Source organism: Urocitellus parryii, chromosome 1, assembly GCF_045843805.1.
Source record: "Urocitellus parryii isolate mUroPar1 chromosome 1, mUroPar1.hap1, whole genome shotgun sequence".
In the NCBI taxonomy this organism is placed as follows: domain Eukaryota; kingdom Metazoa; phylum Chordata; class Mammalia; order Rodentia; family Sciuridae; genus Urocitellus; species Urocitellus parryii.
Window position 1 is genome coordinate 21645247 of NC_135531.1, and position 26287 is coordinate 21671533.

The 26287-nt window shown below is 36.5% G+C and overlaps 1 protein-coding gene across 1 annotated transcript; it reads right to left on the bottom strand.

The window, feature by feature from the left end:
• Positions 1 to 738: 738 nt before the first annotated feature.
• Dnajc21 (DnaJ heat shock protein family (Hsp40) member C21) lies at positions 739 to 25757 on the bottom strand. Its single transcript, XM_026390131.2, has 12 exons — positions 25523 to 25757; positions 18805 to 18898; positions 17124 to 17247; positions 16711 to 16833; positions 16020 to 16324; positions 14808 to 14959; positions 11603 to 11690; positions 8182 to 8340; positions 7726 to 7768; positions 3195 to 3367; positions 1720 to 1795; positions 739 to 1214 (listed from the first exon to the last, which is right to left on the bottom strand). The coding sequence occupies exons 1-12, from the start codon at positions 25617 to 25619 to the stop codon at positions 1050 to 1052; spliced, it is 1599 nt and encodes a 532-aa protein (XP_026245916.2). The 5' UTR covers positions 25620 to 25757; the 3' UTR covers positions 739 to 1049.
• Positions 25758 to 26287: the final 530 nt, after the last annotated feature.

Sequence of the window (26287 nt, forward strand, 5' to 3'; positions counted from 1 at the left end):
CATTAAGAAAGCTTCTTTTCATTGAATGATGAAAAAAAAAAAAAGAAAACTCAATGAAGAACAAATCCTTTGTTAAGGAGTCAGTAAAATTTGGAAACATCTGCTTGCTACCTGTTACGTTCATAAACACCACCATGTCTATGGAGAAAGTGCCAGTTAAATTGATTTGCCTCTACCTCTACAATTCAAATCAGAATTAAAAAACAAACAAAAAAATGTATCTTATTGATAATTACCGAAGTTGATCTTTTTTTTTTTTTTTTTGGCAGTACGAAGGGTTGAACCCAGAGCCTCACACATGCTAGGCAAGTGCTCTACTAATAAGTTACATCAAAAGCCCTTTTTATTTCATTTTGAGACAGGGTCTTGGTAAATTGCCCAGGTTAGCCTTTAACTTATGACCCCTCTTCCTGCCTCTGCCTCCTGAGTAGTGGGGATTACAAGTGTGCCACCACCATACTAGGCTTTAAGATATTATTCCTGAAACACAATCATACATGTTTAATTAGTTCCCACCTATCATTGTCCTTGAGGAAAAAAAAGAACAGAGTACTTGACAATTGCTTATTTAAAAATAATTTAAAAGTCAGAACTGGAGTCACGGTGTCAGGTGGAAAAGAAACCTAGGATGATTTTTAAACGATCTGAGTTTTTGACAGATTACAAATCAAAATTTAAAAGCAATAAACAAATAAAAATACATACTGTGAAATTCACAAAATGAAGGAAAAAGGGGCATTTGTGTTAAAATAATTTAATTCTCCCTGTACATCTCTGTTCATGTGAAAAATCAAGGTACATACTTTACAATATTTACCTGTTTTGAGACATTCAAGTCAATTCAGATGGCAAAAGTAGAATTTAATCACTAGTGAAATGTTTAAAAATATATATATTAAACAAAAAATGTCTTTATAAGATAAAAAATAATCTTCCACAATGCAATAAATTTCAGATCACTGAAATTTTAACTCTTTAGATGATTTCAGTTCAGTTTTTGGTTTCAAAATTTAGAGACAGTTAAAAAAAAAAGTGTGTTGGCAGAATTTCTATCTGTTTTTACGTTTCTCTTTCTTGCTTCGACTACTTGTTACACTGGTTAAAGATGAAGATGGAGGTGCTCTTGCATGACCGGTAGCTTTCAGATGGTCAAAAAGTTTATTCCGGGATGGAAATTCACTATGGCAGGTTGTACAGCTGATAAGAACATCATTCTGAGAAGGGGAACAAAACATAAATAAAACAAGTGTTATCACTTGAGAACAGTGTTTAAACATCAAATATCTTCAAAATACAACTTTAAAAAAAAAAAAAAAAAGCTACCAAACAGGTTCACTGAAAGCAGATATTCCTGGAATTTAAATCTCATCAACTAATACCATCAGTTCTAAGTATTCTGAGATTTTCAATGGCATGCACCACACAGACTAGAGAACTTATTTATGCTTTATAATTAATCTTCAGAATTTGATACAGAGTTTAGATCACAATATAAAATAGTAACTATTCTATTATCTAGTATTTCTAATGTACTTCTCATTTAGAAGAAAAAAATGAGAGTAGTAGATATATAAATTCTGCCTTCAGCATGCAAAACCATGATGGATCCACATGTTGCAGATTGTTGGAGAAGGATTCATCCCATACACATTTTTATCTTTAGGACATTATGCTGCTCAAATAAGACCCACCAAAGATGTGAATATGGTTTTGACCTACCAGTATTTGTGGTTCAGCAGGTATTTTGACAGATTTTTTCACATCTTTGGTTTTCTTTCCTTTGGGCTTAGGAACACTGGAAAATAAATTATTTAGCATAATACAAAATAATGTACCCTTTTTAATTGTCATCTTGCTTCAAGAACAATCAAAAGATGAGATGTACTTTAAAGGCTAGTTCATTAATTTTAATGGCTAATTTAATCTTCACATGGCAAATAAGCAGCTTTAAAAAGTACCTGCAGAGATTAAATTAAATAACAAATTTGGCACAAAAATTAAGTAATTTACTTAAAATAGTTGAAACAAAAACAAAAATAATACCTCTAAAATATCTCTGAATATTTATGCAGTGTATTTTAATAAAAAGCAAACCATCTTCATAACCAGTCAGAAGTAATGATGATCTATGATATTAAATGCAGTTGCACAACCAAGCAGCCCAAGATCCCCTACAAGACACTCAAACCTCATGGAGACAGATGTTCTAGGTGCTTTCAAGTGACTAATCAGGCAGAAAGGGATTAACTGCCAGCTTTTCCACCTATAAACTCTTGTCTTTGGACAAGTTAACCTGAGATTCAGTTCCTCTCATTTGTCAAATAGGAACAAACACCTAGCATCTACCAGCTGTGTTGTTCCTTGTCCTCCTTTTCTACACGTAGAGCCTCAGTCATGTGTTTCTCTTTCACACTACTCTTCCTGAATTCCCCACATCTCTAAGTGCACTCCACTGCCCTATCACTTCAGCTCCAACATTGAGCTTACGTGGCACTTACACTGCCACTTGTACTTAGACTTTAGCTGTTTTTCAAGAGAACAAAAACCTGAGGCTACTGTTTAAATCCTTCTTCAAGGAATAAGAAACAACTCTGTATTCTAGAGGAACAGATAAGGATGGGGACAAGGAAGTCAGACAAGAAGCTAGGAGAAGGACTAGATCTCTTCCCCGAGAAAGACTTTCCTCTAATCCACCACTGAGAATTCTGGCAGCACCAGGACTCCCGGGTTTCTTTGAGTAGGAAGACCCAAGCTGCTGACTTGTACTCTGACAATGCCATGGGGCTGAACACAGCATGCTGTCCCAAGCATGAAGATTTACTTGGTGATGCTAGAGGGGAATCAGGGTGGGGAAACAGACTCAAAGGCAGCCTTGGTCTCATTTGAATGTCAAGGGCAAAATAAAAGCAAGGGCAGTGCAAGGAAAACTGGAACTGAATCAGTGCTTCTGGTCATGTTGCTGAACTGTCTGTGACCATAGTACTACAGGATTCTGTTTCTAACAAGCCTGACTCATTCCTCTCCCTCTCTCTCTCTCTCTCTCTCCCTCTCTCTCTCTCTCTCTCTCTCTCTGTGTCTCTATATCTATGTATAGTTTACACCTATCTCATTCATGGAAAGAAAATTTTGATATGTAAAAGTTATCTTTATCATCAAATTCAGTAATTAGAAAATAATATGCAACTCTCACTTACCTTTTAGCTTCACTTTTTGGATCATCACAAGGTTCAATGGTTTCTGTGACACTGACATTTTCTTGGGGACTATCTTCCAATTCTTTGGCACTGTCTTGATTTAAGTTGATATTTTCTGGATCAACCTTTATTCCTTCTCCAGGTCCATTTTCATTACAATTGTCATCATAATTCTAGGTGAGAAAATATACATGCCATTACAAAACAAATATATCTAATACTGATTTCTTATAGTTATAATAAATTGATAAATGTCCCCATATACTCTAGTAGGTAGATTTCAGGAATCAAAAAGGAGAAGTAGGTACATCAGGCAAGGAGTAGCTCCACTTCAGAGACCTTTAGAATATCATTCTAAAATACTCATTTAATTATATAAAAAATATTAGCAAAAATGGAAGAGAGAATTTTACATATTATGTCCAATCACAATTTAATGAGGTATAGTATTTATATTTTTCCATATTTTCTAACTGATTAGCAATGAGCAACTATTTTTTATAGTTAGAAAACAAAACATTTAAAAGTGTAAATATTATCCCTAATTCTAACTTTAGAGATTATACCATGAGCTTATGTATGTAACAATAAAAAAATTTTTATAGGTGAAATGATTCGGTTATGAGAGGTGGAACCTAATCAGTGGATTAATCCACTGATGCTGATTAACTGGGTGGTAACTGTAGGCATGTATGGAGTGGCTGGAGGAAGAAGGCTATTGCTGGCACAACTTTGGATTTTATATTTTGTTTCTGGTGTATACAACTCTCTGCTTCCTGACGTCATTTCTTGATCTGTTATCCTCCACCACGCCCTTCTGCTATGATGTTCTGCCTCACCTCAGGCCCAGAGTTATGGAGTTGGCTGACCATGAACTAAATCTCTGAAAATGTGAGCCAAAATAAACTCTTCTTCCTTGCAGTTTTTCTTGTTGGGTATACTGGTCAGTTACTCAAAAGATGACTAAAACAGAATTTGGTAACTGACAAGCAGTGTCATTACTATAACTGACCCAACCACATGGTTCAGAAGCCTTTGGAGCTGGTTTTGGGGTGAGGTGGGGGAAATTTTGAAAAGTTTAGATATAGAAGCTGGAAAAGTTTTAGAATGTTATAAGTAGGCTTATGGGCAATTCTAGTGGGAGCTGAGAAGACCAGAATGCTCACAGAACTGTGGACAGTAAAGACTGGGCTCATGGGGTCTCAGAAGAAGAGACTCTACTAGAAATTGAACCAGAGGTCATTCAAGTTATGTTCTGGCAAAAAAGTTATATACACCTTGCCCATGTACTGAGATTTTTTATAAGGTGAATTTAAAGATGATGTGCTAATTATTCTGGCAGAGAAAATTTCAAGGCAGATCAGCATTCAGGTGGTGGCATGGATATCGCTAGAAGCTTTTTAGATAAGTTTACTGTGATTAAGAGCAGAAAACAGACAGAAAAATCTGAAAAACTCTGGAGTTCTCGTGGGGATTCCCGGAGAGTTCCCATTGGTTGGGGAAGTGCGGGAACTCCAAAGTAGCAGGCCAAGGCGGACAGTAAAGGTCTAATATACAACCGAATCAATCCAGCATCATCTTAATGGCTTGCCTCTCAACCAATATTATTGGCAAAATGCCAGGGGCCATATTTTGACTCGTCTATGGCTCTCAGCAAGCATCCAAGAATTTGCCTTGAGTCTCAAATGAGATTTTGGACTGGGACTTTTGGGCAAGGCTGAAACTGTTAAGACTATGGGAATGCTTGTAAATGGACTAAATGCATTTTGCATTGTGAGACAGGCATGGACAAAAAAAGGGGCATGGACAGACTCTTATAATTTACTTTTGAGGAAGGAGTTCAGAAGTAATGTGTTCAAATTTTAGTTACACCAAAGCTCATGTGTAAGACAATGCAAGAATTTTCATATGTGACATGATCTAACAAGAGGTGGAACCTAATCAGTGCATTAATCCACTGATATGGATTAACTGGGTGGTAAATGCAGGCAGGTAGGGTGTAGCTCAAGAAAATACTTCGGGATAAGCCTTCAGGGATTTGTATTTTGACCCCGAAGCAGCTCTTTCTCTCTGCTTCCTGGTTGCCGTGTCCTGAGCTGCTTTCCTCCACCATGCTCTTCTGCCATTAATGTTCTACTTCATCTTAGGCTCAGAGCTGGCAAACTATGGATGACTCCTCTAAGTGAGCCAAACTAAACTTTTCATCCTTTACATTTTTCTACCTGGGTTTTTTTGGTCATAGTGAAAAAAAGCTGACTAAAACAATGAAAATCGTCTACAACAGCCATTCATCCAATACATTTGGTATCTCTTTATAATTCTTGCCCGAACCATTTATTATACTGGGGATTATAGAACAGTGATTTTCTATCTCTATTACTTATGCCACTTAAATTTGTACTAGCTCATATTTTTCTATAATAAAGTTTTCCCATTTCCATTTTCCCAACCTTTTTGTAAACTCAATATAGATATATGAATTTTTTAAATAAAATCAATATGTAAAAATCTATCACCATTATTTCTTTTTATGACTCAAATTTTCTCACATTGGCAAGTTCTGTAAGCAGGGTCTTAAGGACTGATGACATATCCCTATGAGCTTTTTAGCACTTCCTTAGTTTCTAGTGTTAAGTGTTCTAGGCTCACCTTCCCTATCTCAGTCATGGAATCATCCATTTCTCCAAAAACCAAGCCTGCCTTTCTTTGTCAGAGAAAAGGAACTCAGAAACCAAGATGTGGGTGCTAACTTTGCTCACTGCCGAGGGATGTCACTACTTCTAGTTCATTGCTGTTTTAAATCATGAACTCCTACCAACATCTCCAATTCCAACCTTCCTCTCTTTTCCTTAATTTGAATTTATATTTCTTTTCTACCACAGAGAATCTAGTTTCTAACAGTATAATATATTTATCCACTATCTCTGTCCTACAATACAAAAGAGTTTCAGAAATACCTTATTAATACTACCAAAACCCAACTAAATTCAAGACTTAGTTTCTTTGCAGTTAACTTTATCTTTTGACTATTATCTCATGAGTTTAGAAAGTGCTTGTGTTCAAAATTCAAAACTCAACAACCACATTGAAAAGTTGAACTAATCCTTTTTTGTCAGAATCATTTGTTTCTATTTACATTCAGTTTTAGTCCTTTAGGTTCGAGGGCTTTGTTTTATAATTCTTTTTGGTTTATACAACTGGTTTTGTTCTGTTATTTAATCATACAGAAAACCTTCCCAATTTGGAGTGTCAGAATTCTACTTGCTGCCTGCTTCTCTTTGGTCCATCAGTACATGTCTCTACACTGCCTTCCACTTCAAGAGAGCTTAGAAAATACCAGGAAAAGTGCTACATACAGAACACTTATCTGAACCTAACATAATCAGAAATTGTAAACAAGAGGTGCTATAAAGAAATATTAGCTATTGAAGGAAAAAAATTGAGTAGTCATTTGAAGCATTTTGTCAATTAAGAAAATACTAACACAATAGAACCCATTCTCCGTGAATTATAACAGGCTTGTGTTAAATATAAATTCTTCTTTGCTATAAATTCTGTCCTTATTCTAGTGGTATTCACACATATAAAGAAAAGAGAAAACGTTCTAAACAAGTGATTATAGGGTCTTTGAGTGAATGATGGTACAAGTAAATTTATTAAAAGAATATATGATTTGCTATGCTGCTTTATAACTGAAGCAAAAAAAGTTCCAAATTACAATTTAAACAGTGATTTATTTGTACCATATATCATTTTTGGAATAGGAAAGTGATAAAAACTACCTAATAGATTATTATAACCATTTGGATAAATAAGCCAAATCTAAACTTATGAGAAATTATTAATAGATTACCTAAACGTTTTTAAAAAACATTTACTGCTTACTAATATAACTAAGTTATATTAAAATGACACAAAATCAATCCAATTTGCTTTAGAACTACCAAATATCATTACTAAAATGGACAAGCTTGCAGTTTTTACAGGTTCCAGAGTCATTCATAAGATTGTGTTTGGCATGTGTAATGACACCATAATACTAAAGAATAATACTATAAACTGATTCTGAATACCAACTGTGAAATATTTAAACTTCTGAGTTATAGAAATATTTTCTCAATATATCATTATGAGTTTTTAATCAAATGTTCCTTCTGCAATATTTCATTGATGTTGTTAGCAGAATAAAATTAGAAATACAATGATATTCTTAGCTTTAGATTTTAGTTGACTTGAAATCAAGTCCAATCATCAGATGTATCCACACTTTTTTAATATGGCACTCGGATAATTCTTACCAGGAGAGTTATACGTATGAAAAATTTAAACCTGAAATAGCAATTTAGTTACATATATAGAAGGGGGGACACAAGGGATAAAGAAAATACTTTCACTTCCTTTTAATCAATTTGATAAGCAATATAAAATTATGGAATAAACCTACTCTCTTTAATACAAGCTAAATGGAATGAATGAAAGTTCTGTAACTTTATAAATGATATTTAATGTTAATAAAACCTTTTCAACATACCTGTGCCGGTTTTTGTTTCTTTTTCTTCTGTTTTTTAGAAAGCCTAATAAGAGCAAACATACATAAAAATGTTAAACAGTTGACTTTGTGAAAACTCACCAAGTGAAAGGAAGAAAATACTGAAATGAAATATTAGTGGTAAAGAAATATTTTAAAATATTTAATATTGTAAAGCACTAAAAATAAAAGCAAAATATTCATATTATAACTTTTGAGAACAGCAGTAGTGGTTAAATGGTTGCCTAAGTATGATACTACTTTTAAAATTGTCATAACATATTCTGTAAAAATTAGATCTGACATCATGTCTTTATCCACTTCAACCCGATGAAGTTCCATCAACTATAAGGGACTGAGAAAATATTAGCATAACAGAAAATTTTTAAGACAAAATAGCATTTAAATAATCTCTAAATGTGACAAATATATCTAGTGAAATTTAATATTAAAAAGTACTTTTGCTTTGGTGTATCTTCTATTTCTTCCTCGGAATTGGCATTCAATAGATTTTCATCTATATGAGATCCTGAAAAATTTTCTTCTTCTTCCTCCAATTGTTGTTTTAACAAGGCAACCATTTCCCGATGCTTCTTTGACTTTTCATGATTCTTCATGCTGAAAGAAGAATCTGATATGAGTAGCTGTACTAAGTTCATATATTCTCAGGGAAGTTTCTGGATGATTGCAACCAAGTTGAAATTGCCATATGTTTGGAATTTTTTTTACAGAGCAACAGAAGTTGGTCAGGACTGCCCAGATATTAAGGCCCCTGGGATCTCAGCACTCCCCTCATTTTCTTCCTTTTGATTTTTATATATTTTTTCCTTCTTTTCTTGCAAAATTCTCTATTTGTTATTTTCTCTTAATGCATGATTTTGTACCTTTATTTCAAGAAAATATTATTTTTATGAATAAAATAAAACAAAAAAACATTGAACAAAAGACACTATGAGAACAAAAAGGCAAGCCCCACAGAGGGAGAAAATATTTGCCATATATGTATTTTTCAATTCTTGAAATTAAAGCTTTCTCCACAATTTCCTTTTAATCACTAAGTATTTGCTAAAAGTGGCTTCTGTATTTCAGGCCATGCTACAGTCTTTCAGGGATCACTGAAAATGGAAAGATACACATTCTAACTTCAAAAGGAATACCCCTAGAGTAATAGTGATATGAAGGCTTGAAAGACAAAAGTAGTTTACTTTCTTTTGCTTTTTCAACAGCTGGTTTTCACCTTCTCAAGCGGAGTCTACCTTCTCACTCCTACTACCCTGAATCTAAGTTCAAACACATGTTTGAAACTGTACAGAATGCTATTTCAATGTATCCACAGGCAACTAAAAAACATTTCACAAAATAGAGCTCAAAATATTAGAGTTAGATATACTAGAATGTAGGAGAGTTAGGCCTGGGATATAATTCAATAATAGTGCTTGCCTTGTATGCAAAGAACCCTGGGTTCCAACCCCAGCACTGAAAAAGAGGAGGAGGAAAGTAGGACACCTGTGTCACTCAATTCTTCATGTCATCTGTTCAGACTTTTGACTTCCCAAATTTTGATTACTACTTTTCCTTCAAGTAAAATTCTCCTTCAGAACAAAGCCCCTTGGATAAATTAAGATGTAATCACTGTATTATAAATAAGTGCTCAAAATGATAAGGTCATGTCAAAAAGACATAAGAAGCTGGCCTGAAGGAATTCTGAGCACATCTATAAATATGTGATCACTCTGACAAAAATTTACAAATTCAATAATAAAAGAAAATTAATAATAAATACATAAATAAGGTAGATAAATGGGGGGAAGAGAGGGTGCTTGTTTTTATAAGAGAACACCAAATACTGATTAATAAATGCAGAAAGAGCAGAAAAGCATCATTTGGCAACCAACACAAGGAAGACTTATAAAGGTCAAGTATTCCTTATCCAAAATAAACATATCGTATCATAAGATATCTTGGGAATGGGATCCAAGTTTAAACACAAAATTCAGCTATGTTTCACAAACATCTTGTACAAATAGTCTGAAGGTAATTTTATACAATATGTTCAATGTGCCTGATTTTGACTAGGTCCGTTGCAATAAAGAGGTGCAGAATTTTCCTACTTTGGGCATTATATCTGCACTCAAAATTTTTGTTTACGATTTGGGAGAATTTCAGATTCTGAATTTTCAGATTAGCGATACTCAACTCATGCAAGATGAAAATTGTCAATGGACGCTATATTTGTGGGGGTTTCTCCCTACAGATTAAACATGTTTCTAAGAAAAATTTTTGCAAGGGAAAAAAGTACTAATTCTGCAATAGAAAAACTGAATAACACCTTGATTAGGTAATCAAAATGATCACCAATGAAGAGGTGACTTTGTGTGTCCCCAGATATGAACCCTTAAGAATGTTATGAAGTATCCACCTTGGGATGCACAACTGGAATCTAATTGTGAAGCAGCAAATCCTAAATAAGATATATTTAAGAAAAAGCCTTTTGGGGGGCCATGGGTGGGGGCGATTTTACTCAGGGGTGCTTAACCACTGAGCTACATTTCCAGCCTTTAAATTTTTTTTTTTTTTTTTTTTTAATTTTGAAACAGGGGAAGTTGCTTAGGGCCTTGCTAAATTTCAGGGGCTGGCCTTAAACTTGCAATCCTCCTGCCTCAAATCTTGGAAGTCACTGAGATTACAGGCATGTACCACTGTGCCTGGCTCTCAAGAAATAAACATTTTAAAGTTATACTATACCTCCAAAATATAAATGGCATAAAAGATAAGTTAACTATTACAGATTACATAAGACTAGAGAGACAAATAAATCAAGTGTATGATCTTAGTTTGGATTCTGTACTGGGAAGCAGGGAATGTGCTATACAGAATATTAAAAAATCAACTAGCAAAACTGGAATATAAGCAATAAATTAGATAAAAGTACTTCATCAATGTTATATGTTCGTAACATATCTTCATTCTTCCTATATCAGTAAGTATTTAGAGGTAAAAGCAGTAGATATGAAACTTGCTTTCAAACAGTATAGGAAAAAAGCTGTATGTGTGTGTGCACATGCATATGTGAGTAGAGGAAGCACATGTAAATGGGGCAAAATAGTAGCAACAAGTAAATAGGGTATGCCATATTTTATTCTGGGAACTTTTCTTTGGGTGTGATATTATTTCCAAATTAAAAAAATAATAATAATTCCAAAAAACTCTCACTACTGCATTTTGTTTTGTTTTTTTGCTTGTTTTTAACTTTTCTGCCTCTTACTGTTTCTTTTAGTACTCTGCAATTCTCCTTAGCATTACCCAGTAATACTTGTTCACATTGCCACAACTGCATTCTCATCCTTCACTCTCCTTCTACTTTCAGGCATTATGCTTCTTTTCCCTAGTGGTGTGACTCTAATTTTCTCCCATGTACTCTCCTCCTTCTTTTATGATAGAATCCTTTTTAATGTTTCACTCTTCATCACTATTCCCACAAGATGAAGTGATTCCCTTTCAGTAAACAGACTCTTGGCAGGACAAGTTTAAAGTTCCTAGGCTGGTATTAACAACATCCATGGAACAGCAATGGTTGGACATTTGATGCCAATAATGGGGATAGATGATTGCAGTCTAGCCTCCTCAACTGTATGACTATGTCTTGTCTCAACAAGCAGAACTTCTTTCTGGAAACATCATGTGTGTTTAAAAAGCAGATATTACACAGGAATGTTGAGATGAATGACAACTGGTACAACAGGCTTAACTACTGGTACAAAAACTTCTTTCTTCCCAGTAGGAGTTAGTATCTACTGCTGTAAGCAAAGTCTTTTAAGGACATTCAAAGTGTTACATTTTACCTCAAAAGAAAAGGTGAGTTCAATGATATTAAACTTACGCCTTTTCTGTCTTGAAAGATTTGTCACATGCTGGGCAGTAAAGGTCATCATAAAGCTCAGTATCCTCCGCCTCATCACTATCTTTACCTAAGAGAGGAAAGCCTATGGTAAGAATCCTATTTGGTTAGAATACAAACCTAAAGTAACAAATGATAAATGAATCTAAAACAAAAATAAAAACAAAAACAAAAGGCTGTCAGGACTTGAATTGGTCTTTCAAAAGCAATGAAAGCTTTCAAATAAATCACCCTATTTTATACATTCTTTTCATAAGTATGCTCAGAAGATTCAGAAAATCTGTGAAGTCCTAAGTGGGAACTCAGTGTAGAACATCAAACCCCATTTTAATATTCAACCACAAAGCAGGTTTTTCTTTTACAACTGTGATAAGCTTAAACTTAGCTTACCACAGTCCATTATTAGTGAACAGGTCTTAAAACAGTATATTACATGGAAAAGTTTAAACATTTTCTTTACAGCCCTTTTTATAAGCTTGAGGTTTTATTAAAAACAGAATAATTACTATCATTGTAATCCCATGAAATCCAAGTGACTAAGGAGCTCAAATGGAATTCTTCCAACAACAATCCCATATTCTACTTTTTAGGAAATAAAAAATAAATTAATGCCATTTGGGATTTATTATTACCAACAATAAAGATCCCAAGGTATCTCTTTCATATTCTACATTCTGGTTCTTTATAAGTAATGTTAATATAAGTCTGAAGAACTACTCACTGAAGTCCCAAATACCAAAATACATCCTACTAGGGTTAATGTCCAGGACAGTAGTTCCCCTTAACCACAGGGTTTATTCCAAAACCTTTGGTGGATACCTGAAATCACAGATACTACCAAATTATATAAATGAATGCCTTTTCCACCTTAACCAAGCACTTACCACAAACGGTGGCTGTAACTTTGCAGTTTGAAATTGAATAGTAAAACTAGTATGGATTGTTTTTCTTCTTCACAATTTCATAGTTACAAGATTCATTCTTACTTGATTGAGTTCTTAGTAATCTCCACACGACTTTTTTCCTTTCCTTAAATCAAAACCTTCCACCTTTTATTTTATTTATTTATTTATCTACGTTTATTTATTTAGGTATCAGAGATTGAAGCCAGGAGCACTTAACCACTAACCACATCCCCAACTGTTTTTTTTTTTTTTTATTTAGAGCTAGAGTCTCACTAAGTTGCTTAAGACCTCACTAAGTTGCTGAGGCTGTCCTTGAACTTGAGATCCTCCTGCCTCAGCCTTCTGAGTTTCAATGGGATTACAGGCAACTTTTCATTTAAAGAAAGCACTTTATTAAGGCTTTTCTTTGGCATATCATAATTGCCAGCATTGTTAGTCTTGCATTTTGGGATCATTATTAAATAAAACAAAAGGTTACCTGACCAAAAGCACTGTGATATCACGACAGTTAATCTGATAACCTAGAGGGCTACTAAGTGACTATGAGTAGTATATACTCTGGAAAAAGGGATGATTCCCTTTCCAAATGGGGTGAGACAGAATTGTGCAAAATGTTATCACACTACTAAGATTAATGCACAATTTAAAGCAAGTTATTTATATAATTTTCCATTTAATATTTTCAGACCACAGCTGACCAAAAGTAACTGAAACAATGGAAGGTAAAATCAAAGTGGGACCTACTGCACGTGGTGTTATTTTCCAATTATCTGTGTACTTTCAAAATATCATATATGTGAAATAATCTTTAATTAATCAGTTAATTTAGAATGCTGGATTTGAAGTAAAAAAAAATCTACATCTCAAAGTGGGTTATGATCTCAGGTTTATGCCAATCTTTCCTCTTCAGTAAAATGGATATGATTCCATTGGCAAAATCTACATTTAAAGGGTACTTCATGGGGATTAAGTGAGATCTTGTACATAAAAGGAAAATTATAGTATTTGCTGTTAAATGGATGGAACTGGAGACTATCACGCTAAGTGAAATAAGCCAATCTCAAAAAAAAACACAAAAAAACAAAGGCTGAATATTCCTCTCTAATATGTGGATGCTAACACACAATCAGCATGTGTGCGGGGGAGAAGAAATTCACTGGATTAGACAAAGGGAAATGAATGGAAGAGAAGAGGGATGGAACTAGGAAAGGCAGTAGAATGAATCAGATATAACTTTCCTACACAACCCGTGTAATGCCTGTATAACTACAAAAATGGGAAGATATACTCCATGTATGTATAATATGTTGAAATACATTCTGTCATGTATAACTAAAAACAAAATATAAAAATTTTTTAAAAAGGCCTTATAAAGTATAAAGCTGTGCTTTATAATTTTCAAAGCACTTTTTCACATACTATTTCTGATTCACTAATAAAACATTTCATTTCCTAATCATTTTGAATGAATAAAAATTTGTCATTTTATCGTTCAGGCTACTAGTAAGAAAAAATCACATTCACAGCTATGTGAAATTAGTATAATTTGGTTTATATAATTTTTATATAAATTATAGAATTTTTATATTAATTTAGTTTTATTTATGGAAATGCCAGAGGCAGTGTGGAAAATGAGATATACAGCTATTCTCAAAAATGCCAAAACCTCACTTTTGGCGTAGTCACTTGCTTATGATTTAATGATAGAGGCACAGAAATTATTCTGGGACACTAAGAGGAGCCTTTCTACAAAGTTAGAAGAAAGAGAAATAATTAATACATACCACACATAGACTTTTGCCCGTTTTTCTGGAAATAACTGCTATTACAACTTGACCTACTGTTTAACTGCATTTTCTTTGAAAGGCCAGTCAGTCACACTTCTGAATATGCTCACCTGTCATTACATTTAAGCATCCAGAAATGGAAGTCATTTAGATTACAGACAAAATAACTTATAAACAAACTACCTGAACTAGACTGCTTCAATAGAGTACCTATGTGAGACCCATACAATTATTTTTAATTTAAAAAATTATATTAAAAATTGGGAGATGTTCTATAAAATCCAGATTTCCAGCTTTACTTAGAAAGCAAACAAAAGAATGAAAACTCTGGCACAGTGCTGGCAATAATCAGCTGGAACTCAAGGATCCTCTGGGTTTTCCCTTCCCTACTGTCCAATTCCTGGGTCCCTTTACTGGAACTTGTAGTGTTCTGAGTGTACATCCTTGCACACAATAAAATTTATTTCCCAAAATTTGTTAGTCAATAAAAATTACCATCTTGTCCATCTTTAAGCTCATGCTGCTCCATTTCATTATCATCTGATCCATCTCCAAACTCCTTTTCATATCGTGCTTCCATCTCCCGGAGTTCCTTCTCCAAATCGGCCACGGTCATCCAGCTCTGTTCTCTGTACTGTTCTGCCAGTCTAGATTCACAGAATAAAGCCTTACTCTGACAAGCATATCTCTACAAGGATTTTACTCATTTCTTAGGCTTAAAAATCTATCCCCTAGAGACCTTCTTTCTCCCAAGCTGAAATGCTTACAAACCTAAACCCTGTGCTTAAGTTAAATCTCTGGCAAAGTCGCTGAAACCTGTCACCTAGCTGGTTTTAATTGCTTTATAATGGGTTTTAAAACATAAATCTTTTACAGAATGTAAAAAGTCTTCAGATCACTTTAAGTCCTGAGTGTCAAATAAAATACCAATCTTCAAAAGATGACAGGTGAAATAAGTAGAATTTTTAGTAAGTGAATGACTTATAACAGAATACTACAATGTTCTGGACCCAAATGTTTACAGTTTACTCTTAACAACAAAACTTCAAAGAAACTAAAATGAACTTAATATCTCAGAATATCAACAGAAATGCAATGTTGCATGGTGGTTAAAAGCAAGGCCCTAAAGTAAACTTGGATCTGATTCCCAGCTCTGTGATTGACTAGGTATGTGACCTTGGGCTTTCTGTCTCATTTCTTCACAAGAATGAAGAGGATAAAAATTCTACACAGAGGGCTGGGGTTGTGGTTCAGCGGTAGAGTGCTCGCCTCCCACATGCGAGACCCTGGGTTCGATCCTCAGCACCACATAAAAAAATAAATAAGTGAAATAAAGGTGTTGTGTCCAACTAGGACTAAAAAGTAAAATTACAAAAAAAAAAAAAAAAAAAAAAAAAGAAAAAAATTCTACACAGAATTGTGGTGGGAAAGCAATCAGAACAGGGCCTTGCACACAGTAAGAATTCAATTAACATTAGTTACTATTATATTTTATAAGAATCTATAAAGGACTTCAAGTATAAAGGGCCTCTAAAGAAAAATACCCAAATTAAAATGAAAATGTTTTCATAATGGGTGAAAACATTCTACCTAATGCCAGGATTAAATCACAATAATGACTGAACATGACAAGAGAACCCAAAATCTGGTCCCTGCTGATGCTGCCCTTTATCCCTCCTAAAACTGAGAAAGGAGCCAGTCACATACTTTGCCTGCTTTAGTTTCTGTTGCCGTCTCATCTCCTCAGCCTTCCTTGCCTTCTCTGCATTCTGTTCCTCTACAAGCTTCCGATGTGCCTGCACTCTTTTATCTCTTTTCCGGATGAAAGCTACCAGCTGCCGAACAAGCTCATTCTTCTCTTTCCTTGCTTTGTCTCGAATCTTTTTGTTTTCTTTTTCCATGGCTCGTTTTTCCCAGCGGTTTGAGGCTTGCCGTGTATCATATTCTTCCTTCCAAGCAAAATTCTTTTGGGTGCAGAAACTCTGCCAATAAGCGTAGAAAGGGTGGACTACCTAGTGACAAAGAAAATAGGTAAAATTCTACTTTTTAAAAAAAAAAGCAGTAAATATTAATGATCAAAACATCCCACTTTCTTTTTTCATATATATATATATAGCAATCCCACTAATCAATGCACAATCCTTTTAAGGATTTAAACTACTCTTCAACAGATTTAAGAAAAAAAGAAAATAATCTTACTGGCCAAAGAAAAAGATTATGGTCCATTTACAGAAAAAGCAAAGAGTGTGGCTCTGAGAGAACAGCATGTTCCTTCAAAAGGAGAGAGGATAAGAGAAGTCATCATAACACAGGACTAGGACTCATTTCTTTAAAAATCAGAAATTGGGAAAAAGAGTAATAAATGCTAATTATAAAATGCAATGCGCTTGTCTTTTACCGTATCATAGTCACTCTGGGAGTCTCCAAAAGTTGGGAAATCCTCAACATCCTCCTCTAACACAGATTCCAGTTCTTCCTTTGCAATCATTTCAAAAACACTACGATACACTGTGTAAAAACCCTAAAATTAAAAAAAAAATCAGAAACACAAATACTTAATATTTTTATAGTCTAATCACAAAGAAATATTTTAAAATGTAAGATGAAAAACTCTTCACATTGAAAATTTATAGAATTCAGCTCTGGTCAATGCCAGTACATTTAGTATCAACTGGAAGTTTTTATGTAAATATGAAGGCACTGAATTTTAAGGGTTCAAAATGAACATTGCTTCACTTTTTATTTTAGAATACTTTTAAGAATTCTCTATTTGAGTCTTACTTAAGAAATTAAGACTTTCACTTATCTTACCTTTTCATCGTCTCCATAACCAGAATAACAGGTAACAGTGAAATAGTGAAGCAAATCTAAGCTGTCATCTTGGTATTCTCCATCAAGCCCTCCTTTAAGTAAGGCCTCTCTATGATTATCATACCTTAAAAATAAAAAAATAAAAAATAGGCACCGTTGGTGAAAGCCAAATAAATAAGAATTCAAAAGACTCCTCACTACATACCAACCAAAATGTCAGTATACATTTCAATGTGTCCAATATACAACCAATTTTAAGGAAATATTAACATGAAAAGACTTAAGCCTTTTAAAAAACTTTGCTATAGCTCCTAATTTTATGTAATATTAGCCCATATGAACAGAGTAATTTAAAAAGCCAGTAAATTTCTATGATTCTCCTAGAAAGGTGCATTTGCATAGGAAAGAAACAGTACAAATAAAGACATATTGGACACAATTTGGTCCATAAGTAAATTTGAGAATACCAAATTGCAAGATAAGACTCTTTTTATGTTTAAGTAAACTTAAATCTATGAGCTTTATACATACATAATTACTATTCATATTAACTCTGTAAAGGTAGTTACTATCATCACTGTTTAATACAATGGAAAACTAAATTTCAGTGATATTAAATACTGTCCATGATCATAAAATCCACAAACAGTATCATCAGAATTCAAAACTAGGTCTCCTGCACTGGGCAAATCAGGTTCCTGCCACTACGTGGTACTGCCTCAAGGCAATAGGAGAGCTACCAGGCAGGAGCTTTATGTAAAAAGACATGAAAGTTCATGGGTCAAGAAAACAACCTAAATTCTAGAGAAGAGGCTTTAAACAAGAGGAAGTCAGGGAGGAATCTGAAAAGTTCCAAGAGGAAAGCAGAATTTCTAAGGCCAGATCTCCAAATTCTTCAGGCAGTGGAAAGTTTAGGAATCTCTGATTTTCTTATAAAAGACAATTTTATAGAATTTTCTTCACAATCTCTCTTTGAGAGTCAGCTGTTATGCACAATGCTGAATGCACAGACAATAGACAGCAGCACCATTCACCACCTTCACTTTGTAACAGCAGGATCTTGCATGTCTGTGTCAGGGTTTAAAACTTACCACTTGTAAAAGGTTAATCAAGAATCTGAAAACTCACAACTTTCAAACATAGAAACTTTTATTTAGAAATGAAATTAAATTATCTAGTAAAAGTATCTGTCATAAATATAGAAACTTAACAAATATCTTCACATATTTTATGTATAATTCTTGTATTAAACACTCTTGCTTTTGTTTGTTTGAAACAAGTCTCACTTTACTGCCTAGGTTGGTCTTGAATGTGAGATCCCCCTTGCCACCCAGATCTACCTAATTTAAGGACAAGTCAGTCTTATTCCTGTTGGACATCAGTAAATTTGTCATACACCAAAGGGACCAAATAATAAGAAATCACTTAAAGTATAAAAATTAAAACTACATAAAATCACCAAACTTTGTTTAATCACCTACTAAACCAGATAGTAGCAAAAAGTATCTCCAAAGTTCCTTCCTACCATAATACTGCATTTTACATAATGAATAACTGATAGATGCTTCAGAACACACTGAAACCATCTAGTGTATTAATTTAAAAAAAAAAAAATCAAACCTATATTGATGATCCCTTCCAACAAAATAAATGAGGATGGGAAAGACAAGGTGATGCTTACCATGCTCTTTCCTGAGGGTCGCTCAACACATCATATGCTGCTTGAATTAATTTAAATTGTTCAGCTGCTTCTGCGGCGTTATCCAGATTTTTATCTGTTAAAATAAAGTTACAAAATTCCATCATTAAAAAAGTAGAAGGCAGACTGTCAGGGAGAGTCTTCCATTACAAAGGCCAAACAGATGAAGAATGTATAAAATAAAGAAAAACAACTAAGAAAAATAGAAATCTACGATGACAGTTGATAAGCAGCAATCTGTCACAAGCATCTATAAGTCTTGGTGTTATCACTGAATCTTCAACCTGGAATCCACAAATAGAAAACCTTAAGTAGCATACATTTTATTTCCACAATGAGAAAAAAAAATCCAAATCAGTTATATAAAGACTGTTATTTATCTAGTATCTCGTGCTAGATTACATTTAGTGTTCATATTTTTTTGTCAGTATATACCAAAATAAACTTCATAAAATTAAAAATATACAGATACTAATTATTCTTCCCTTAGCTGTGGATTCTGATAGCATCTTTGTTTCAGGTGGTAGCTGGCACTCAGTGATCTCCTCCTCCAGGCACTCATATCCTATGCTGTCTGTTCCCTTCCTCATTAGTAGGGTTGGTCTCAGTGACCAACAGCAGGGGCAGGAGTAATAATACATCCTGTATACGATGAGGTTATGAAAGACTGCAGTTTCTATCTTGGGCTCTCACTCTCTCTGGGCATAGTTTAAAAATGCCATAGCTGAGGAACCAGATAGCCTATGGAAAAGTTCATGGGGTAAAAACTGGAGGCTCTCAGAGCTGTAGGCACCTTGGGCATGCCAACAACTACATGCATTAGCCTGGAAATGAACTGATTCTCTCAGTGATCATATAACCTCACAAGAAGCCCTAAGCAAAAATCATCCAGACAAGTCATTCCCAATTCTGAGTCTCAGAAACTTGGGAGTCTATATAATAAATAGATGTCTGCTGTTTTTGTTGCTTTATTAATTTGTCTTGTAGCAATAGAAAACTAATACATTTGAAAGGAAAGTATTTTAAGAATATCAAAGTTCTTTAAGCTACAACTCAATACTTATCTTCTAAGAGGTTAGATAAAAGATATGATGACAGAAATATATTCCCTATAAATACTATCTGTATCACTGACTCTCAAAGGCATCTTACTACTGCCTTTTCTCAGATCTCAACACAATGATCCCAGTCCTGTAGGTGGCCTTCTACTCAACACTTAATACTGACAATACTTAAGTGTGGCAATTTGCCATGGCTGTTTTTACTGATGCTTTAACACAAAAAGCTTTATAGACATTTTAGAATCATGGTCTTTTGTAAAAGTGAAAGAAATCTTATATTAAGTAAAAATTATCTCTATTTTTGGAATCTCTCTATATATGAGAAGTAACACAATCTGATAGTAACCCAGCTAGACAAGTGCTGAGTTTTTCAGCCAATACCCCATCTCCATACCCACTTTTTCTCTGCACTGAGTACTCCCACTTCTTATGGCACATCAGAATCCCTTATTTCCAATACAGTCTAAGATAGGCATAGATAATCAATGAGCCACTTGTTACTTCTGAAATATTACACTTTTAATCACTATAACCAATTCCATTAATTCCTAAGCAGCAGCATACTATCATACAGAATTAATGGTTGGCAAAGGTTCATATTTTTTTCTTTACTGGCAAGTCTATTACTAACTGTACAATCAGTTACTTTCATAAACTCAACTATAGGATTTAATCCATTCTGTGACAGACAATATAAGTTAGATCATTCAATGCCCTCTCCTCCTTTTCTCTTTAGTCTCTACTGGAGAGGTGAGGGGTGTGCAGGGGCTGGATATACACAGATACTTGCTTATCCAACCACCCTGGCTGGTAGGAACAGCCTTGTGACAAGGTTCTGACCAATGCAATGAAAGTAAAGTTATATTTTCTTCCTCCTTCCTCTTTTTTATTGTCTTACATATAGATGTAATGGCTGAAGCTTCAGCAGCTATCTTGAGATCAAGAGAGAAAAATCAAGAGATATGCAGTGACATTGAACATTTTTTACCAAGCTCATGAAATAAAGTATGTTGGTAAAGATGTCTTATGGTAATAAAAATACACTGGTTAGGCTTTCTGTTACTTCCGATGAATCTAGCAATTATATCTTGTTGCGACCCTTTTGCAATCAGCTTCTAGGTAGAACAGGACACACGGAGTTCTGCTGCAATTATTTGAGATTTTGACTATCACTCTGTAACAGATGTTTCCAGTAGCAATATACCCAGTTAAAAAATTTCAGATTTTCTTTCTTTTTTTTTTTTTTTCCCCCTGTGGTTATCAGGTGGCAAGTTTTAGCCACTAAGTGAAGACTCTCAGGAAAGACACTGTTCCCTTGAAGAAAAGGGACCTGGGTGACACTCACAGTGTGCCCTTAAAGTATTAGTTGTGTCCTGCCCAAAGCTAAGGTGTAAGCTTACAGATGAAGCCATACTTAATTTAAAAATGTGGCAAAGACTGCTGGCTACCTTCTCCTTCCAGTTAACCCTGATTTTAGATACTTGGCCCCAGAAATACAGAGTTCATTTCTCAGCCTCCCTTGAAGCTTGGGTGTAAACAGGTAATTAAGCTCTGGCCAATAAAATCTATAAAAATATTATACAGCAGCTTTTAAAACTCCTTAAAAGGTAACTAGCACACACTCCTGCCCTTCCTTTATTCTGTCCTCCCACAAGCTGCTATCTTGGATGATAGGTGAGCAAGCCATCTGAGAGTTCCTCAGCAGAAAGTCCAAAGGCTTCATGGTTGAAAACAGCTATTCCAGGCTCTAGCTGTCTTATCTCTGTACCTTTACACAGAAAACAATTCACTTCTGTTTTTGAGGCTTTACTGCCTAAACTTGATATAAGGATTCAAACCCTAGCGTTAGGACTATGGAGCAGGTCTCCAATGGACTCATCAAGCAGCTGGAGCTCTCAGGACAGGCCTCCTCCAGATTTCTGGTCATGTAACAACTTTTTGGATTAGCCACTGTAGCCAGCTTCCCATCACAGGATGTTGAGCACAATTCCAATACCCCTTCAAGGTCCAGCTACAAAGAGTTATGAGTTCTATGTCTTCACCAAATCATTAAAAACATGTTCAAAAGGAAAAGAATAAGGACAGAGTCCTGTAATGTTCTGGCATTTTCCAATATTCACTTCAATATTCATCAAGCACACCTCAAGTAGAGCTCCTAAACAACCAGAGCATCACGATCTAACTGGCCTACACTTCTTCTCTGGCATCCTAGGACAATTGGGAGAAATTTTAAGTCAGAATTATTTTTTTGTCAGACAAAAAGAAAAAAAAAGAAGTCCAAATTAAATGACCTACAAAAAGCCAGCAACTGAATCTTCCTAAATACAACAAAAACAGGTACCTGTAAGAGAGGGGAAAAGGTGTTTATTTTTCCTTTTTACCAGTATTGTACCTTGTCCTCCTCCTTTGTCCCATTCTCTTCTTTCCTCTCCTGAAGAAGTCTAGAGAAAGCTAAAGCTTTAATTAAACACACAAAACCCATGAACATACCAACTAAAAATACAGTCTCATCTCTTACTAGAGTCATTTTCTTAAGTAATTTTTTTCAATCTGTCATATGGCTTTCTATTTCACATAAATATATCAAACTCAAATCTAAGTGTAATAAGGTAAACAAGCAATAATAAGGCAAGTTTACATTTTCTATATGCGAAAGTCACATGTATTACAAATCCAGTCACTGGAGTTTAAGTAGTTCATTCTCACGCTATCTTTGTGCTTTTCTCTTCTCACATTCACTCTTCTGCCCCCTCCTTAACATTTTTTACAGTGCCTTCTGGAAGATTTCAAGGGTAGTGCCTTTTAAACCTGGCCTTGGCTCCCTGAAAACACTCTACAGGCCTCTTGGCTCCTCTTGCCACAGCACTCCGACAGCAGGCATCTGCCTGGCCACTGATCCTTTACTCTCCCACAGGTAAGAAGTAGCATTCCTGTGGGTTATGAACTCCCATTTTTACCCCGTATACAGATTGCAGAATCACATCGGTTGAATCAAATGTATGAAATATAATATGTCAAGAACTATGTAATGTTTTGAACAACCAATAATAAAAATTAAAAAAAAAAAGAAGTAGCATTCCTTTGAGATTCAGACCATTTGGCCAACCATCCTCTTCTCTTCATCACTGTTCAATTGTCTTCCTGACTCAATGAAAAATTTGGTACCTGGCTCAGAGATTTCATATCAGTTTAGTGACTTCAATTTCTTGACCTCCTGGCCTCCATACCTCTGGTCTTGTGCCTTCCATTACCCACTCCCAACAATAGTCTGAGAGAAACTTGAAAAACCTGAATCTATCATTCCCCTGCTTCCAGGTCCTTGATGGCTTCAGGTCCCAATGCCCTCAGGCTAAAGCCCTACTCCAGTTTACCAAAACTTCAGGACCAGCCCTGCTTACCTGGCCATGCTCATCTCCTCCTCATGTTCTCTCCTGCGTCTTTCCCCTCAGATGTCACTTCTTCAGAGATGCATTTTCTGAATGGCTCTCTCCATCTCTGCTCCCCGCCCCCACACACACCTAGTCCAGAGTGAGTACATGGACTCATAAGCACCTTATATTTGTCCTCATACAACCCCCTTCTCACACCATACTGAAAATTGCCCATTCCTACCTGTCTCTCCCACAGAATGCAAATGCCACCAGGAAAGGGTCTTTCCCACCCTGTTCACAGAGCTCAGGAAATAGTCATTGATGAATTACTGAAAGCCTGCCTTCACAAAAGGGATCTCAGAGGTGGAACTATTGATCCCACTGGAAATTATTCTCAGCTCCTCCATGAAAAAAAATATTTTTTTCCTTCTCTTTTTTTTTAATACCATAAAAAACAAACAAACTTTCTATATCAAGGACACATTATTCTCTGAAGCAAAGCTTAACCCCAGAAATGTCTAACACAATGCCCTATGCATAGAACAAAATTAAACATTTGAGAAACACACTTAACAGAGCAAGCAAACCAAAATCATGTTTCTGTGGGAAAATAGGAATATACAAACATTTTCAAACTTAAATGTATTTAGGATGACACAAACTATTCAGTTAGTTCCTGACAATCCGTTCCTGCATTCATTAATATTTGCATACTTATTCCTTTCTTCCTCACAGTGATTACTCACCAAATCTAGTAATCTTTCCTTTGCGCTATCTGAACCTTTCCCCTCAACCTAGCCCTAAGCACAGCTTGGGTTCTCCTTAGTTGTTCCCTGACCGTCACTAGCCCTATATAAATCACTCAGTGCCTTCATAGTACCCTACCAAAATATCTTAGTAAAACAGGTAATGATAGTTACCTGTCATTCTGCCAATACACTTCTACTATTTTTACACTATTATTGGATTTATTAATTTTGCCTATCTTCTTACTTCCTACTATGATGAACATTTAGTTCACTTATTTCTGTCCTTCCAATATATGTATATATATTTTTAGTTCCTCTCTTGGTAATTACTATTAATTGAGTACCATGCTAATAACCCTATTTCTTATTCCATCAACTACAGACATTCCCTTCTGACTCTGCTCCCCAGTATTTCTTCACTCTTACCAATCCTTATTTTTCCTTCTTTCTATAAACACTGCCTTTGCTAAACCCCTTGCTGGAAGATCTTTTGCCCACCACCAAAGTTCTTCCCATCCTTGTTAGTTCATTTTTCCACATTCATTCCATTCTTCCAGGACCCAATCCAAGTTTCTATAAAGAGGGAAAACCTCAGCATCTATCAGTACATAGTGATAACTCCTTCCTTGAGTTTCTGGGCATTTACTAGTTTTTCTGTTACTTATGTTGTGCTATTTTTTCTTTGCACTTGTAGTTAACTCTTAATGTGTGTGAGGAATGTTTTCCCAACTAGACTGTGAAATTCCTGCCGTGGCATTTCATAATCTACGTGTTACACAGTGCGGTGACTTGCATATATTGGAAAGTCTGTTTATTAATTAATGGTTAAAATAAAAGCCTCTTATTAAAACTCCCCAAAAGCGGAGATTCAACTATGGTCTTAGTGACCCAGTCTGGAAGATCAGATTACTTCAGAAAAGTCGCACAGGCCTGGATACAAACAAAATATCCAAAGAAGGCGCATGTCAAAGTGAACATACAAAAACTTCATTATGGAAGACACCTGATTAGAACTCTTCATCTGAAGACAAATGTCCAATTCACAGGGTGTGTTTAAGCAGCCCACTAAAAGAAAAAACACAGGCATCCCTTTCTAAGACACCCTACTGGCTCCCTGGTCTTCACTTCAGGAAGAAAGGAGCCCTAGGTGAGCTCTAAGCAGCTGGGGTTCCCCAGCCGAGTTCAGGGCAGCTGAGGGAGGATCGCCGGAGGCTGGGCCAGCAGGACCGGCAGGGCGGAGGCTTGCCAGGCCGACTCCTTCCAGGGCAGGGCAGAACCCAGAGGTTCTGAGCAGAACCTGCGAGAGGGCAGGTGAAGTCGCCAGAGTGTGGGCTTCCCAAACACGGGCAATGCGGGAAGGAGAGGGGCGTCCACCGCAGGATGGGCAGACTGCGCGCTGCCACCTGGCCCAGCAGCAGGTAGGTCGCGCCCGCCAGCCTCCCGGTGTCACGCGGGACGGGGTGAGAAAGGTCGCCCGGGCTTTTCCCAGCGCCGCGGCGGTTGCGGGGCGGTAACCTACCCGGGTGCCATTTCAGGGCCAGCTTCCGATAGGCCTTCTTGAGCTCCTCCTCACTGGCGTCGCGCCGCACCCCCAGCGCCTCGTAGTGACACTTCATGGCCGGGCCCGGCAAGGGGTTGTGGCCGGGGCCCGGGACGGGGCCGGGGCCGGGACCCGGGCCCGGACCCGAGCGGCGGCGGCGGCGCTGGTTGTCCTCTCCTCCGGCGGGAGCCCGGCGCCCGCACCCGGCCAGCCAGCGAGCGTGGCGGCGGCGGCGGCAGCGGCGCGGGGCAGCGGAGGCACGCGGCGGCGGTAGGCGACGCGGGCTGCGGCACGCGGGCGCGCAGAGGGGGCGGCGCCGGCGGCCGCGGCTCCGCATGGGCGGGGGCTGGGCTCTATTCCGGGAAGAGCCGCGGGGAGGGAGGCGGGGCTTCGCAGGGGCTCTGAAGGAGTGGGAGGCGGGGCCTCCGGGCAGTGGGCGGGGCCACGGCGGGTGTCATTGTGAGCGGCACAAACCGCAGTCGGTGAGTGACACTGGCTGGACAACAGCCCGCTTGAGGGCTGAGGCGGGAGGGAGACAAGGTTGGTATGGGAAGGATTCTCGAAAATATCATGGGGTTCAGATTATTTCTCAACTAAGTCCCCTTTGTAATAGATGAGGCAAATGGGGCTCCAAGTAGTCAAGAGGTTGGCTCAAGTCTCCTTCTCTATGTAATGGCAGGATTCATTGGACTACATTCACTTCTTGGCAGCTGCCACTTGGTAAAACCTATGCTACCACTCACT

Excerpts from the sequence above, each read along its gene's own strand:
- Dnajc21 (XM_026390131.2), bottom strand. The coding sequence starts at position 25,619 with ATGAAGTGTCACTACGAGGCGCTGGGGGTGCGGCGCGACGCCAGTGAG. Across the intron at positions 18,899-25,522 it reads GGCCCTGAAATGGCACCCGG|ATAAAAATCTGGATAACGCC; the intron begins GTAGGTTACCGC and ends TTATTTTAACAG. Across the intron at positions 16,325-16,710 it reads CCCAGAGTGACTATGATACG|GTAGTCCACCCTTTCTACGC; the intron begins GTAAAAGACAAG and ends CTTTGTCACTAG.